This window comes from Pteropus vampyrus, unplaced genomic scaffold (assembly GCF_000151845.1).
Source record: "Pteropus vampyrus isolate Shadow unplaced genomic scaffold, Pvam_2.0 Scaffold7, whole genome shotgun sequence".
In the NCBI taxonomy this organism is placed as follows: Eukaryota; Metazoa; Chordata; class Mammalia; order Chiroptera; family Pteropodidae; genus Pteropus; species Pteropus vampyrus.
In genome coordinates, this window is record NW_011888788.1 from 9,125,509 (window position 1) to 9,143,395 (window position 17,887).

The 17,887-nt window shown below is 35.8% G+C and overlaps 1 protein-coding gene and 2 pseudogenes across 1 annotated transcript in view; 2 read left to right on the top strand and 1 right to left on the bottom strand.

Annotated features, from left to right (window-relative positions):
• The window catches only part of SPTLC3 (serine palmitoyltransferase long chain base subunit 3), a 146,484-nt gene that overhangs the window by 43,594 nt on the left and 85,003 nt on the right, over nt 1-17,887 (top strand). The window contains exons 3-4 of the mRNA XM_011370277.2: nt 2,983-3,137; nt 3,714-3,862. Of these exons, the coding sequence (XP_011368579.1) occupies nt 2,983-3,137; nt 3,714-3,862 (304 nt within the window). The remainder of the gene's footprint in view (nt 1-2,982; nt 3,138-3,713; nt 3,863-17,887) is intronic.
• Nucleotides 4,513-9,124, top strand: LOC111745785 (annotated as a pseudogene).
• On the bottom strand, nt 17,775-17,887 carry LOC111746728 (annotated as a pseudogene).

Consider the following 17,887-nt stretch of genomic DNA (forward strand, 5'->3'; position numbering starts at 1 on the left):
ACAAAGTAATGGCTCTATGTGGTTAAAAAGCTTGCCATCTATTTTACAGAGAAGTTTCAAATACCTAATTAATAAAAATTTCTTTTGAATGTGAAGGCCATTCTCTAACAGAAAGTCTCCTCTGATCCTGCAGAATTAGTTAGAATCTCTGTATCCTGCCTTACAAGCATTTATCTCAATTAAGAACTAGCTGCCAGTTTCCTCATAGGTAAAAAAATTTGGCTCTCTGAGCCAGGAGCCAGAAAGGTTGAGCACTTCTCATCTCAGGAGACCACGAAGGCACATTTTTATGAAGCATCAATGGTGGGAAGCTCCGGGTTGTTTTCTCAAGTCAATACCAAGTTCCTTATGATGAGTGGACACTCCTCTATGATCTGGCTATCATTTGGCCCTAGTTTTCCATGTTGTGGGTCATATTTTTTGCTATCATTGGTGTTTTAGATGGAAGCCTGGACAGGCTAAGGCATGTGCCAGCTAAGGTCCCTCTGAAGTGACTACTAGGATAGTGAATGAAGCAGGAGGTTGACCTGAATTCAAGTCATTCACTTTGCTATGTCTGATTTTTCTCACATGTCAAATGGGTATTTGAACCCTATGATTTCAATGTCTATTCTGCCCTGGTATCTTATACATCTTGTGGTTCTATGTCTGAAATTAATTTTGTTTTACTAATATAGACATAATTTTTTGGTTCTTTTCTATAAAAATATTTGTTTTTCTAAATCAGCTGTTAAGTTTTCTCCTAAACCAATTGTTAACTTTTTTTCTGAGTAAGATTTCTTATAAAATCTAAAGCTATAATTTCATTCAGAGTCCAGAAAAATTATTTACAGACATACTTGTCTCTTTTTTCCGAAAAGAAGAAGTTAAAAGAAGGAATTCAAAATAAAAAAAAATAGAAATAGAACGATACAATGTTTGGTGATATAGAGTATTTTGCTGACCAGTAAATAGTCTGAAAAAATATTAAATCAAAGAGGAAATATTTGAAAAAGTATTTTTCTGGAATTACACAATCTCTTTTCTCTCAAAAATATGTCCATTTTCCTACTAGCACATAAAAAGGTATAATTGTAGCTTTAAAACATAACAAAACCTGTATCAGAATATTTAACTATTTGAGAGCAAATGCATTTGGTATGAGATTTACAACTTATAAATGTAACCAGTAGAGTAGCCAAATCATTCTTCAAATTTGCATGCAATAGATAGCCCCAGTATGTGATGCTGAACATTCTTTCTTATAGATAATCACAATTTCCCCCTAGAAATGATGCAATTGTCACTGGAAACCAGATGGTAAGTAAAGCAGCAAAAAAGACTGTGGCTTGGATGCAGTTACCAGCCATCAAAACTTGCAGATTCTATATATTTTCCTCTGGAATGAACCAGCTCAAGAGATGACTGGGCCAAACCAGTAGCAGAAGTAGGTCTTCCACAAAACCCTTCTCCATGGTTCTCCTAGTTCTCTCAGAAAATCAGCTTTGTTTCACAAGGGGAAGGAGAGCAATGAATTCAGAGGATGGGCAGGAGAATGAGAAAGCTTACTCTCAATTATTCAGTGGCTCCCCATTGCCTCCAGGATAATGTGTAAGTTCTTCATTTGGACACTTAAGGCTTCCACTTTCTGTGCCCAGCTGACATTATAGCCTCACCTACACCACAGGGAATAGTAGGGATAGGATCAGAAAGGTAATAAGGAACCAAACCAGTCAAGACCTTGGCTTTAACTTCGAGTGAGGTGGGAGCCATTATACGTTCTGAGGAAACAGTAACAAAATCCATCTTAGTTTTATTCGGTTAATGGACAGTTGGTCCTGTACAAAATGTCCATGGAGACAATTGGTCCATGCTAACTGTCCTTGATATTTGGTCTTAACCAACACATCCATGCTTAGAAAATGTCACCAGATTCAAATAGCCAATAACATCTATTTCTACTTTTGGCTTACAAGATGCATACATTAAAAACCCTATCATGTTGTATTGCTAAAAATAACCCTTTTCGCCTCAGTAACTTAGCTAGTAAGGGCACATGGGATATGGTAGATGAACTGGAGTGGACCAAATGTCTCCATTGAAGTTTTGGTACATGACCAAATGTCCTGCAAGGGTTTTAGTATTACTCATTCTTCTTAAATATACCCTACATTTCCATCATACAGATCCCTTCATCCTGAGTGCCCTCTTCAAGCATCCCTACCCATAGCAATCTCATTCTACTTTCAGTATCCCTCCTACATAAAGTCACCTTGATTCCTCCAGAAAGATATATCTCTCCCTCTGGTTCTAGTCTTATAAATGCCCAAAGAACTTGGCATAAGCCAAGGTTTTGCATGTTATGCCTTATACTAACTCTTAGGAGTTAGATGACAACATAGATGTCTTGCTTTGAGCTTCAGCTGGATTGCAAACCCCTCAGGCATGAATTACATTTTATAGAGTAAACCAGTGCCATTATTTCAATCATGAGAAAAGCCAAGTGCCTCCACAAACTCAACTCAGTTTCTAGGCCCTCAGCTATTATGACACCTACCTACAGATTTGCCAACGGGTACAAAGTTCAAGTTCATGTACATTTTTAAAAACACAATGAGTAAAGATATTCATGTTTTAAAAAGTTAAGACCAAATTATCATTTAACCAACTTCTTCCAACTAAACTGCTTTGGACACCTATCGTTACCCTTCAGATGGAATTCTGCAGAGATTTATTGTCTCCACCTCTACTTTGAGACTTGTATTGTGCTGTCATCTTCGTTATATTTATTTGCCACATTTTTTTTACTTACCCCACTGAAATGTAAGTTCTTTGGGGATGGAGGCCTCACTGAGTTAGTTATGGATCCCACTGGTTCCCTTACCCAGGGACCCTTACTCAAAAAATATTTGGAGATGGAATATTTGCATGGCTCTTCCAGCCTTCAATTGCAAATGAAATACAAAAGGCGACCAAACATAAACTTCTGCCTCTGTTATACAGGATTTTGTGCCACTGTATCAAAACTTTGAGAATTTTTACACACGGAACCTTTACATGAGAATCAGAGACAACTGGAACCGGCCCATTTGCAGTGCCCCAGGAGCTCTGTTCGATGTGATGGAGAGGGTATCAGATGACTACAACTGGACATTTAGGTGAGGCATCCATCTGGAGGGGTTTGGTTGGAAGAAAATCCTTTCTGGGAAATCCTAGCCTGGGCACCAGATTACAGACCTGAACAACTAAAGGATGGAAAAAGCTAGTCTCTCATCATTCAGTCTTTTGCAAGCCATTATAAGCCAGTGGGGGAAGTCATAGTAATTAAGTTGCTAAGGGTGGCTTGTTTATATTGCAATTTAAGTGAGATCTGTGTCAGAAGGTACAGGATACAGAGCAAGCCAGGAAGAGCCCTTTTCAGCTTTATTAATAAATTATACCCCCCTACTTCTTGCTGAAGGAGACAGTGATGGCTGTGGCTGTTTCTCGTTTAAAAGGTTCTTGCTGGAATTTAAACTGAAGCATAGGTGTCATGACTCGGTAAACCTTTTTCCAATACTCCACCCAGTTTCATTATGGGGATACTCTCCTCTAATGGCAAACCATTTTGTTGTCAAAAAGAAAATATATGACTTGGGCCAGATCCAAGATCTTTTTGTAAGAGTCTTTTATGAGGCACTAGAATGATATTAAATGACAAAGCCCTTTGTGCTAACCTGACCTTTTCTCTGCAGGTTTACTGGAAGAATCATCAAAGATGTCATCAACATGGGCTCCTATAACTTCCTTGGCCTGGCAGCTAGATACGATGAATCTATGAGGACAGTGAAGGATGTTTTAGAGTCGCATGGCGTAGGTGTGGCCAGTACCAGATGTGAAATGGGTATGTATATTTACTATTTTGAAATTTTGTCCAGTGGGTATCATGACTACTTCTCAAATCTAGGTCATATCTAGACTTTGTGCCTCAAAAACCTATTATAAAATGCAAAACAGGAAAAAGTAGATTAAAATCTTTTTGGAAATTTCAAACATTATATTCTTAAAAGCAGTTTATTAATTGCAGATTTTAATTCATCAGAATAAATAAAAATGAATCTTTCCTGATCATTATTATCTAAATAGAAACTATTGTGCTTCATTCATCTGGTCCTTTTCTAGATCCCTTCTCCTACTTTTTTTTTTAACAGTTTTATTGAGGTATAATTGATATTCAAAAAAATTGTACTTATTTAGTATATACAATTTGGTGAGTTTGGATATGTGTATACACCCATGAAACCATCACGACAATCAAGATAATAAACATATCCATTATCTCAGAAAGTTGCCCCAACTTTTTGTGGTAAGAATACTTAAAATGAGATCTACCTTTAAAAAAAAAGTGTTAAGTGCACAATATAGTATTGTTAACTATAAGCACTATGTTGTACAGCAGACCTCTAGAACTTATTCATCTTGCATAACTGAAACTTTATGCCTATTGAACAACTTCTCTTTTGAATTTGGCTCTTTCTTCCATTTTTCTGAATGATGTCCATTACTAATCTTGCTTTTGTGTTTGTGTATTGCCTGTCTCTGATGCTTAAACGTAAGTGTCATGAAGGAAGAAACTGGCCCCTTGACTGTTATGTTGAATGAATGAATGAACAAATGAATGATGAGTGAATGAATAGGCAAGGTGAAACACATTGCTTGTTTAGTTCTTTTTTTTGATGAAATATTCTCTCTTACCCAGAGGAGTGAAATCTGTGAGAAGGAAGCTACTGCTCCTCTCTTGTCTGGGGAGAAAGAATGATGCAAACTTCCTCCTATGAGTTCTTTGTTATTCCTGGCACATTGTTTTCTTATTTATCTCATTTATTTCTCACAAAAATCATGTGTTATAGTAGGCAGCACAGGTGATGTTATTCTCATCTTCTAGAGGTAAATCTGCTAAGAAAGAGATTTACCATTAATGAAAATTGAGTCACTGGCGTAATTATTCAGACCTGTGCCATAAATAACTCAAATTGAACAAAGTAATTTTTATATCCATATATTCAGTAAATACTTAGTTAAAGCTCTAGCATTTATAAGAGGCTGCCCAAATTTTTTAAAAAAGACATCTTACTTATTTTCATTTTGACGTATGAGGGCTGAAGATATGAGCAGGGTGCACAAAGAAGATTCTGTTCCACATAGAAGAACTGGGTGCCCACAGTGCTCCATTTGGCAATGAGGCAGAGACTAGAAAAAGACTCCCAGTTCATAAGAGACATGGAATCAGTAACCTTTGGAGATGTTTCCTTTCGTCCCAGTGACACCCCATACTAAGACTGTTAACCAGACAGAAAACAGATTTCTGAAGGTGATGACTCTCAAATCACTGAGACAGAACACTCCCCAGTCACAGCCAGCAGAAGCTGAAGGGAGGAAGCTTGACACAGGCAATGGTTTGCCTCCAGAGAAAGCTAGATGTGAAATATTCTGCAGCCTCAACAAGTCCAGAGAAACCAGGAAGAGGTGAAGATCCTAATTTGGACTGCCTACAGCCTAAGTTCTTTCTCCACCTACTCACTATTCTGAGTTACTGGGCATTTCATGTTTACCTGCTTCATTGAGCTCTGGAGCTCAAGATCTAGAAAGAAGATTTTAACTGTTTTCAAGTAAACACTCAGAGAGCAAAATAGAAGCTACCCACAATAATTTTAGGCAGTTAGAAGGACTAAAAACAAGGACACAGCAAACTAAAATAAATAAGTAAACAGGGTACATCTAAAACTATTCTTCAACATAAATAGTAGCCTTAACATAACATGAAATAATTAGTAGCAGAATTTTGAATGTCATTTATTTCAAGAAATACAAATAACTTTTGGAAAACATATGCTACATAGTCTTAAGAAAAATGTTCGATAGTGTCAATGGATTAACTGTAAAAACTTGGGAATATAGAGGATTAACAATTTTTAGTAATCAAATTGCTTCTTGAGGAACCAAAAGTAAAAGTTTAAGAATGTTTAATGACTTAAAAATATTTTCTAGAGCTTTTGAAAGTAGTTTCTAATGACCTATAGGGAAAAGAACATAGAAATTATATTACAAAATAGAAAAATTGAACAAAAAAGAAAATCAAGAGGAAGTATTTAAAATATAATAAAAGAATAGAAGACCACACATATTACTTTGACCAAGAATATGTAAGAATATGTAACTAGAACATATTTGCTTATTGAAATAAAAGGACTAAGGTTTGGCAAAATAATAAAAATTAAAATTAAAAAAAATAAACTCAATTATGTGCTATAATTAAAAACAAATACAATTAAATTAAAGTTCTTTCAAAGGATTAAAGTAGAAAGATAGGTCTTAGCCAAGCACCTAGTTCCCACCTCCCTCCTGCAACCACCACCAAAATAAACCTCAGTGCCTAAATGAAAGGTCAATTTAGTGGAAGGAGCAGCAAAGAAGGAGTCCAAAAATAAGGTTGTTTGCCAAATCTGCCAATGTTCAAACTAAGCCCAAAATACAGCTGGAAATAATACATTTTCAGACAGATATATAAAGAATTGTAAATGCTATTTTTAAGATGTGAAATGATGTGCTGCTGTTCATTTTTGTGTATAACTGAAAAACAGTGGAATTCAGAATTTAAAAAGGCTTTGATTCCTTTGCGGGCCAGTTTAACATTCCACAGGCTGAAAGAGCTGTACATTTTTTATATCTTAAATACGAGGCAAAGAGAAATGGTGATATGGAATCATGATCAAGCATTTGAAATATTTTAAATTTATATTTACTATACTCATATTGTTTTTTTGTTAGAATGCTCCCTGATTTGGGCAGTCTCCTTCTAATTATGTACCATGTGTAACATTTTTGGTAATTGCATAATTGCATAATGGAGATAGATACAACTCCTACATCCTTTATGCATCAAATAACACAGCAGAAACATATATAGCTATTTATTTCTCTATACAACTGGAAATTAATAGGCTAATGCATGTGGGAGGGGCTTTGAAATCATGAAGATCAATTTAACATTCCACAAGCTGATTAGAAAGAGCAAGAAAAATAAAAAAATGAAATAGTGATAAACAACTATCAAGTACCTCCTACTCCTTAAAACAGAAAGTCAAGAAAATAAACATATAAAGATATACGACACTAACAATGTAATTCTTGAGTTTAATTTAATATTTATATATTGAATACTGAAACTTAAAACATATTATCAAGATACTTCATGTTTTTAAAGCTATTGAGTTTTCACAAAAATGTAGTGTATGTATAGTATGCCACAAAGAAAATCTCATTAAATTCTGAAAAGTGAAATCTACATAGATCATTGGATTCTTGGATCACAGTAAAATAAAGCTAAAAGTTAATAACAAAATTAGAAACAAACATTTTTTTAAAAAATTACTTGAAGGTTTTAAGCCTCTCCTAAGAGACCCTTGAATCAAAAGGGAAATGAAATTACAATTACATATTTAGAAACTGACAATTATGAGAGCATCAGAGGACCCAACTACTTGTGTATTCAGAGGAATATATATATTCTTACCTAAAGAAGAAAAATTGGAGCTAATAAACTAAACAACCAGTGCATTAAGGAATAAACGGAAGCAAAAGTATTGAATTATTGAAGATAAAAGCAGAAACCTATGAACTAGAGAATAGTAATTTTTATTAGGTTGAAGCATCTCTGTTCTAATAAGTCACTAAAAGTGATTCTGATGAGCAACCAGAGTTGACGATCACTGAGCTACAATCCTAATCTCAAAATTTGACAAAAAAGTATTTAATAAAAGGAAAATGATTAGGCAATATTACTTACAAAAAAATTATTCAAGAAATTGGCTCTTTTCCTGTGGGAGCCACCAGATTAAGAGGAGCGCAGCCATCTCTTCTCCCTACCATTGTGTGTGCTCATCCACTGGTATTGGTGTACTCAGAAAAGGGGGAATCATCTGGCAAAATGTCACTTTGCCTACTATGTTCAAGGCTCCCATTTAATCAGATATTGTAAACTTTTTCACATCAACCTGTGCAAAAAAAAATAGCCTAGTGCTGTCAGTAAAGTAGCAGGTCATCAAATCAGTGCTGAGTCAAATTCCCAGAACTGAAGGCAATAAGAGTTATCGTTCTGGCCAGGATGTTTTTGGCAATATGTGTCATGGGGTGCACATGTTTGCACCAACCAAAACCTGGTGCCACTGGCACTGCAGAGTAAATACAACACACAAACGATATGCCCTCTGCTCTGCCCTGGCTGCCTTGGTCTTACTGGTGCTGGTCTTGTCTAAAGGTCCTCATATTGAGGAAGTATCTGAATTTCCTTTGGTGGTTAAAGATAAAGTTGAGGGCTACAAGATGACCAAGGAGGCTGTTTTGCTTCTTAAGAAACTTAAGGCCTGAAATGATATCAAAAAGATTTATGCCTCACAGTGAATGAGAGCTGGCAACAGCAAAATGAGAAATCATCGTCGTACCCAGTGCAGGGGACCCTGCATCATCTATAATGAGGACAATGGCATCATCAAAGCCTTCAAGAACATCCCTGGAATTACCTTGCTTAATGTAAGCAAACTGAACATTTTGAAACTTGCTCCTAGTGGGCACATGGGCCATTTTTGCATTGGAACTGAAAGTGCTTTCTGCAAGTTAGATAACCTGTATGACATTTGGTGTAAAGCTGCCTCCCTGAAGAGTAACTACAAACTTCTCACGTACAAGATGTTCAGCATAGAACTTAGCAGAATCTTGAAAAGTCCAGAGGTCCAAAAAGCCCTCCAAGCACAACACAAGAAGATTCATCACAGGGTCCTGAAGAAGAATCCACTGAAAAATCTGAGAATCATGTTAAAGTTAAACTCATATGCAAAGACCATGCAATAGATCACCATTCTTCTCTGAGCCAAGAGCCACAAGCTCTGGAAGATAAAGCAGCACCAGTGCTAGAAGCTAAATCAGAAGAGAAGGGGGTTTCAGGTAGAAGCCTGTAGTAGGAAAGAAAAAAAAGAGGTTGCTTGTGTTATGAAGTAGAAGAAGCCTTTGGTGGGAAAAAAAAAAGAAAGCAGCTACCAAGAAACCAGCAGCTGAGAAGAAATCTGCAGGAAAGAAACCTACCACAAAAGAAAAGAAGACTGTGGCATAAACAAAAATTTGTTTATTCTGTAAAGGTCAAATCACTTTGGATGGCTAATTTTGAATAAAAACCTGATCAAAGAGGCAGTGAGAAAGATGAAAAAAGAAAAAATAAAGAAATTGGCACTGTGAATCCCGCAGTATATTCAAATAACAGGATATCATGATCAAGTCATTCTAGTCAGTTACTACACGAATTTAAAAATTTGGTCCTTATCGAGTGCAGATCTTTATTTAATTCTTTATTGAATGTTTATTATTTTTAATAAATTTTTGATTGTTTATATATGCAAAATGGAAGTGGACTAAAACTCTCTTGCTCAGCTCCCCTTCATCTTTATGGTGGCCCCAAAAAAAGCGCCTTTAGAGGTCTGCTTTACTCCTCACAGACAATTTATAACTTTGAAAGAGTAGAGAAGAAAACACATGATTATCTTGATAAATATTGCTAAAGCAATTATAAAATTCAATATCCATTCCTTATAAAACTTTTAATAGAATAAAAATAAGAGATTCCTGAATAGAATTTAAAAAATCTACTTTAAACAGGGACTTTACTATGCTTCATAATGAAACATTAAAAGCTTTCACTTTAAAATCAGGAAAAAGATAAAGATGTGTTTTACTATCATTTTTAATAACCTTTGGAAGTATACTAAACAACATAATTATTCATTCACTTTTGAAGTCAATGAATGTTTATTGAATGACTACCATGTGAAAGAATAAGAAGTACATATAAGAGAAGAGGTAAACTAACCATTATCTGTAGATGATCTGACTGTTCATATCTCTGGTTTTCAAGTGTGATCCATGAGGAGTAAAGTGGACCTCTAAAGGGGCTTTTATTGGGCCCACCATAGAGATGAAGGGGAGCTGAACAAGAGAGTTTTAGTCCACTTCCATTTTGCATATATAAACAATCAAAAATTTATTAAAAATAATAAACATTCAATGAAGAATTAAATAAAGACCTGCATTCAATAAGGACCAAATTTTTAGATTTGTGTAGTAACATCAATAATCAATAATCAGTGAAGATACATTTGGAAAAATTATATCTATTAGTAAATATAAGCAAAAATAACAATCACCTAAAGAATAAATTATTTTGAAAATGTTTAGAACCTATTTGAAACAAACTATAAAACTTTTATAAAAGACTTACAAGAAGATTATAAAAAAACAGAGATGCCATATCCTAGAAGGGAATGATTGGTACTATAATTCTATCAACATTTCCCTAAATGAATATGTAAATTGAACACAATCCCAAGGACATGAATGGACAGGGTGGGAGGGATCTAAATTGAAATTCTAGAGACAGATACAACATGGCACCTTCATTTGTATATAATAAGAATAATATTTCAAATCAGTTGGAAAATGATCATAATTAGTGTTGTAATAACTGCATGATCATATAAAGAAATGTTAGAGTTCTATCTCACACTTTACACCTAGGTCAATTACACCTACAAATTTCACTAGGTAAATTACAAATGCATTTGGAATTGAAATGTGAAAAACAAGAACAATCACTACCAAAAATAACTATATAAATAAAAATTGAAATTGAATGAATAACTGAATTGATGAATGACTGAACAAATGAACAGAATAAAACTACTTGGACAATTCAAATACTAAATGCACTTGTGTGAGTTCCTTGGTAAGTGCCCTGCTACAGATGTCACACTGTATAGCTCCCTTGATGTGAGTGATGCCTCTGTCTTAGTTCTTTGGAGTTGTTATAACAAAATACCACAGACTAACTGACTTGTAAACAACAGACGTTTATGTCTCACTGTTCTGGAGCCTGAAAGTTTAAGTCAAGGTGCCAGTATGGTTGGGTAAGGGCACTTTCTGTGTTGCAACTTCTCATGGTATTCTCACAATGTGGAAGGGATGGGTTAGCTCTCTGGGACCTCTTTTATAAGGGTACTAATCCTATTAATGAGGGCTTTATCCCCATGACCTATTAACCTCCCAAAGGCCCTACATCCTAATACCATCACTTGGGGCATTAGGTTTTCAACATATTAATTGGTGGGGAACACATTCAGACCATAGCAACCTCTTTTCTAGCTTGTCACTTATGATCACTCCTCAGTTCTATAACCCATAAAGACCTCCAGTCTTTTCCAGTGGAACTCACATCAACTTGGCAGAATGCCCTCTTAGGAGGAAGGGATCCATTTTAATGTCTCAATACCAGACTGGCCACCCTGGTCCATGGAAAAACAGGCACTATTCCCTGTTGGAGGAAAGCCAGCTTGCTCCCAACTCAACTGCTAGCCACAACTGTTTGTCCTTGAGATTCCTCAACTCTGACCCGGGAGGTAGTCTACTGTGCCCTAATGTCCTGGGAAACCAGAGAAAGCACTTCCAAAAAATTTAAGGGAAAAGGAAACATTTAAACTTCTATACATAAAACACTGTCAACAAAGTTAAAAGTCTAAGAACAAAATTAGGAAAAGTTATCCCCAATATATATGATAAAATGTTAAAATTCTTAATGCGTAAAGACTTACAGATTAAAAGAAAAAGATCAGTCTAACTTGAGAAATGGACCAAGATTTTGACAAAGATCAAAGCAGGCAAAATGGCACAGTCAGAATAGTATGATCTTTCTCAACCTTTTTAAAATTATCACTCCCTCCCAATGGTATTTTTATACCATAGATACACTGTATATCTGTTTATGTTGTACATGGATATCTATTCTTTATATATAAATACAGTAAGATATTTCCCCTTCCAAGAACCAGTTTTCAACTTTTGGGGCAATAATACCCCTATTGATAATGCACAGAATAGTGGCCACCTTTGGAAGGATGTGGATGGTGACCAGAAGGAGCACAAAGAGACTTCCCAGATGCTATGCATATTGTTTTTTAACTTAATGCATTTATATGTCTGTATTTACTTTATTAAATTTCATAGAGCTCTAAACTTATGATTTCTTTCCTTTTCTATATGTATGCTATAGTGTAATGAAATTTTACATTAAAATTTAGATTCAGTATACAAATGAGCAGTTAAGAAAAAAAATATAGTGGCCAATGAGCCTGTGGAAAACACTCTGCCTCATTAATAATCAAAGAGTGATTGAGACAAGAGTCACCATTTTTCATCTAATTAGCAAAAAATTAAAAAATAACAATATTCCATAGTTTCAAAGGAGTGAAGAAAGGGGCATCCTTACATACTATTGATAGAGTATATTGGAGGGCTGTTTGAAAATGTATCAACAGCAAGTCATTTAACTTAGCATTTCCATTCTGAGAAATTTTGCCTTAAAAATTAGAATAAGTAATCAAAGATGTATGATCAAGAACAATCATTACAATGTGTTTAAAAATAACAAAGAGTTTCTAGTCAAGATGATGGGGTAGTTAATCACTGCATATGCCTCCTCCCATGGCCACATTAAAATTGCAATTAAATTATGAAACAGTCAACCTGGAGAATGACCTGAAGACTAGCTGAACAGAACTTCTATAACTGGAGATATAAAGAGACTACATCAAGACTGATAGGAGGGGTGGAGATGCAAAATGGGCTGGTCCCACACCCATCTGTGGTGGTTAAACAATAGGAGAGATATCTCAGCTATGGAGGCCCTTCTCACAAGGAGGAGTGAGGGACCCCAGCCCTTCACCAGGCTCCCCAGACCAGTGTGCAAGGACCAGAAAAGGGAGTTCCCACAAAATCTGAGTGGGACAATCAGTGGGGATTCTGGCTGTCCGGATGATATGGAAGGCAGCTAGAAATCCAGATGTACCCTTAAAGGGCCCACACACAGATATATTCACATGCAGGCACTCACCCTGAGCTCCAGCAGAGGGGCAGCAGCTCGGGAGGAGCCAGAGACATACAGGGAAAGACTGAGTTGTGTGGCTCAGGGAAAAAGCTGGAGGGACAGCCACCACTGTCCCTTTGTTGAGTCCTCCTCCTCTGCAACCTGCAGGTGAGTGCCATCTTGCCTGTGGTAAGCCCTCCCCAAAACAGCCAAAACTAAACCTGCACTGGTGAGATCTGCTTGTTCCACCCCATGACTCCCTGAGACCCTGCCCCATCCAACTTGCAACTTACCCTGTGGCAATTTTGGGTGATTACTGAACAACCAGCTCCACCCCACACTCTCAGCAGGAGTTTTTTTTCTGGCAGCAATCAACAGGCCTCCACTCGAGCACCTCAGGAGACACTTTTGGTGGTGGGCAACCAGTCCTGGCCCTAGCTGTAGTTTTTCCTGAACAAATCTCGGGGTTCTGTGGGCCCAAGATGAGTAGCAGCTGGCCTTGTTGTGAGCTGTAATTTTTGCAAGTGGCCACAGGCTCAGCACTGCCAACAAATCTGAACCTGCACCAAACTGAGGAACTCCACTTGCCTCACCCTGGAAGCTCTCTGAGACCCTGCCTCATTCAACTGTGGTACCCCCAAGGCTCATTCAGCTTTTGAGTCTTACAGGCAATCGGCAGGCAGCCTCAGACCTATACCTTTTGCTGAGCTGCCTCAAGCCTGGTAGTGGTGGTAATCAGCCTCAGTTCACCATAAGGCCTCTCCCACATACCTCCCACATACCCCTAGGTCCTTCTCAGGCCATAACCAAACATGGTAGCTTTGTAACTCCTACCAGGTAGCGCTGGGCTACTCTGTAGGACCTACGCAGAGAGGCAGCCAAATGAGAAAACAAAGAAACACACCCCAAATGAAAAAATAGGAGAAAACTTCAGAAAAATAACTAAATGAAATGGAGGCAAGGAACCTATCAGATACAGAGTTTAAAACACTGTTACAAGGATCCTCAATGAACTTAAGAGATTAGATGAGCTCAGTGAGAACTTCAACAAAGAGATAATAAGCATAAAAAAGAACATAAAAACCATAAAAAAGAACTACATAGATATGAAAAATACAATAACTGAAATGAAGAATTCACTAGAGGGATGAAGTAGAGGATCAAATTAGTGATTTGGAAGACAAGGTTGCAGAAAACACCCAACTGGAATGACAAAAAGAAAAAAGAATTTTAAAAAATAAAAATAGTTTAAGGGACCTTTGGAATAACATCAAGTGTAACAACATTCACATCTTAGGATTACCAGAAGAAGAGAGAAAGCAAAGAAATAAGAACCCATTTGAGGAAACAATGACTGAAAATTCCCCTAACCTGGTGAAAGAAAGAGACATATAAGTCTAGGAAGCACAGAGAGTCCCAAAGAAGATGAACCCAATAGGCCCACACCAAGAATGTCATCACTTTTATTCAATATAGTATTGGAAGTTCTACCCACAGCAATCAGACAAGAAAAATAAATAAACAGCATCTAAATTAGAAAGGAAGTAGTAAAACTGTCATTATTTGCAGATGACATGATACTATGTATAGAGAATCCTAAAGATTCCACCAAAAAAACTATAAGAACTGATATACTAATTCAATAAAGTAGCAGAATACAAAAGTAATATTCAGAAATCAGTTGCATTTCTGTAGATGAGCAATGAGCCATCAGAAAGATAAATTAAGAATATAATCCCACTAAAATTACACCAGAAAAATTAAATACTTAAGAATAAATTTAACCAAAGAGGTAAAATACTTGTACTTGGAAAATTATAAGTCATTGAAGAAAGAAAATGAAGAAGATATAAATAAATGGAGACATATATTGTGCTCATGTACAGGAAGAATTAACATCATTTAAATGTCCATACTACTCAAAACAATCTATAGATTCAATGCAATTCCTATCTAAATACTAATGGCATTTTTTACACAACTAGAACAAATAATTTTAAAATCTGTGTGGAACCATAACAGACCCCAAATAACCATGAATAATCCTGAGAAAGAACAAAGTGGAGGTATAATGCTACCTGATATTAAACTATACTATAAGACTATAGTAATTAAAACAGCATGGTACTGACATAAAAACAGATACATAAATCAACAGAACAGAAAAAAAAGCTCAGAAATAAATTCATGCTTATATGGACTTTTAATCAATGGCAAAGGATGCAAGAATATACAATGGGGTAAAAACAGCTTATTCAATAGTGTTAGGAAAATTGGACAGATACATGCAAAAAAATTAAACTGGACCATCTTCTTATACCATATATAAGAATAAACACAAAATGAATTAAAGACTGAAATGTAAGACCCCAAACCATAAAACTCCTAGAAAACATAGACAGCAAACTCTCTGACATTGCTCTTAGGAATACTTTTTTCTGATATATCTCCTCAGGAGAGGGAAACAAAAGAAAAAATAAACAAATGGGACTACGTCAAACTAAAAACGTTTTGCATAGCAAAAAAAAGAATCAAGAAAACAAAAAAACAACCTACTGAGTGAGAAAAGATATTTGCTAACGATATATGTAATAAAGGGTTAATATCCAAAATTTATAAAAAAAACCTACAACTCAACACCAAAAGAAAAATCCAATTAAAAAATGGGCAAAGAACCTGAATAGGCATTTCTCCTAAGAGGACATACAGATGACCAATAGACATATGAAAAGATGCTCAATGTCACTAATCATCAGAGAAATGCAAATTAAAACCACAATGAGATATCACCTAACACCTATCAGAATGGCTATCATTAATAAATCAACAAACAAGTGTTGGTGAGGATGTAGAGAAAAGGGAAACCTCATGGACTATTGGTGGGAATGCAAATTGGTACAGCCACAATGGAAAACAGTTTGGAAGTTCCTTAAAAAATTAAATATAGGACCACCTTATGACCCAGCAATTGCACTTCAGGGTTTTTATGCAAAGAAATCCAAAACATTAATTCAAAAAGACATATGCACCCCTACGTTAAGTGCAGTGTTATTTACAATAGTCAAAACATGGAAGCAACCTAAGTGCCCAACAATAGACAATTGGATAAAGAAAAGGTGATAACACACACACACACGCACGCACACATACACACACACACACACAAAATGGAATATTATTCAGCCATAAAAATGAAATTTTACTATTTACAACAACGTGGATGTACCTAGCGGATATTATGCTAAGTGAAATAAATCAGAGAAAGACGAATATATCATTTCATTTATACGTGGAATCTAAGGAACAAAATAAATGAGGAAGCAAAAGGAAAACAGACTCATAGATACAGAGAACAAACTGGTGATTGCCAGATGGGAGGGAAGGTTGGGGGGCTAGTTGAAAAGATGAAAGGGTTAAAAAGTACAAATTAGTAGTTACAAAATAATCACAGGGATGTAAAGTACAACATAGGGAATATATTCAATAATATTCTATTAACTACATATAGTGCCAGGTAGATACGAGACTAATTGGGGTGATCACTTCATAAATTATATAAATGTCTGACCACTATGCTATACACCTGAAACTCATATATAAAATAACATTGAATGTCAATTCTAATTGAAAAATAAAAATTAAAAAGTAATAATAATAAAAATTGGAAGTGAGATTCCAAGAATAGGAAATTGATTAAACAGGTTTATTTAGTGTACTAAGCAGCAATATGAAATTTCATTATTATTATTATTTACTCACACAAAATTATAATACAGTTGCTAAGCACCATAGTTGAGAGCTAAGGCTCTTGGATTAGGCTGCTTGGGTTCAAATCTTAATTACTCCTTTTAACTACTAGGGCCTGAGATAAGCTATGTGCCTTCCTAGTCCTCAATTTTCTCCTGTGTAAAATGGAAAAAGAGAATAAAACAAATTATAAAACAATATGTATATTATGAGTCCAATTTAAAAAATATATTTTATATGAATATCTATATCAAAAAAGCTGGTTAAGTTTTATTTCGTATTATTTCCTAATTTTTCCAAATGAACTCCTATTTCTTGGGTTAATTATTCTCTTACTAGTTAACAGGAGCCTAAAATGAAGGCAGAGTCTAATGAAAATAGTTGTGGCACTTCCAAGGCATTGCCACAGAAGCAGACTGACCATATTTTCCACTCGACTGGAGAAACCCTGCCCCAGGCTATGTGGATTCTTTAGCTTGTCCAATGATCTCAAAAAGAGTCTGGAGGTTTTGGCTAGAAATAAATGGTAAAGATTTATTCAAGAGTCTTAGGGTTTACAAACTGAAAATGTAACTAGGCAATACCCAAAGTGTTCCCAAGAAGAAAGAAAAACTAAGAATTTTTATAGTAAAAAGTACATTCTTGAGAGGAATCAGTCCCACATTCTTAGCCTCTGTATTGATCCAAAATGGTAATGCTGACAAGTGGTCTAGATAATGGATGTCAGGTGGTCTGAATAGGTGAACATTCTTTCCATAATCCTTCAGGGTATCCAAAAAGTTATCTGGAGGTTTGCTATGTATCCAGGCATTGATTCAGGACTGAAAAGTTCAGAAGTTTAAGTTCTCAGGATAGTTAAAACAGAAATAAAATCGTATCCTCGTGCCTCAACCTACTTGATTACAGTAATTTTATTGCATTTTATTTCTTCACTCTGTCTTTCAAGCTTAAACTAGTAGTTCCTAAACTTTAGCTCACATCAGAATCACCTACCTGCAGAGAATGAGAAAACACAGGTTGTTGTAACTACCCACAGAGTTTCTGATTCTGTTGATCTGGAATAAGACCCGAGATTTTATATTATTTATTTATTTATTATTATTATTTATGCCTACAGCACCTGGTCTTCCTAGGTGGTCTCCCATCCAAGTACTAATCAGGCCCGACCCTGCTTAGCTTCCAAGATCAGACAGGATCGGACTCGTTCAGGGTGGCATGGCC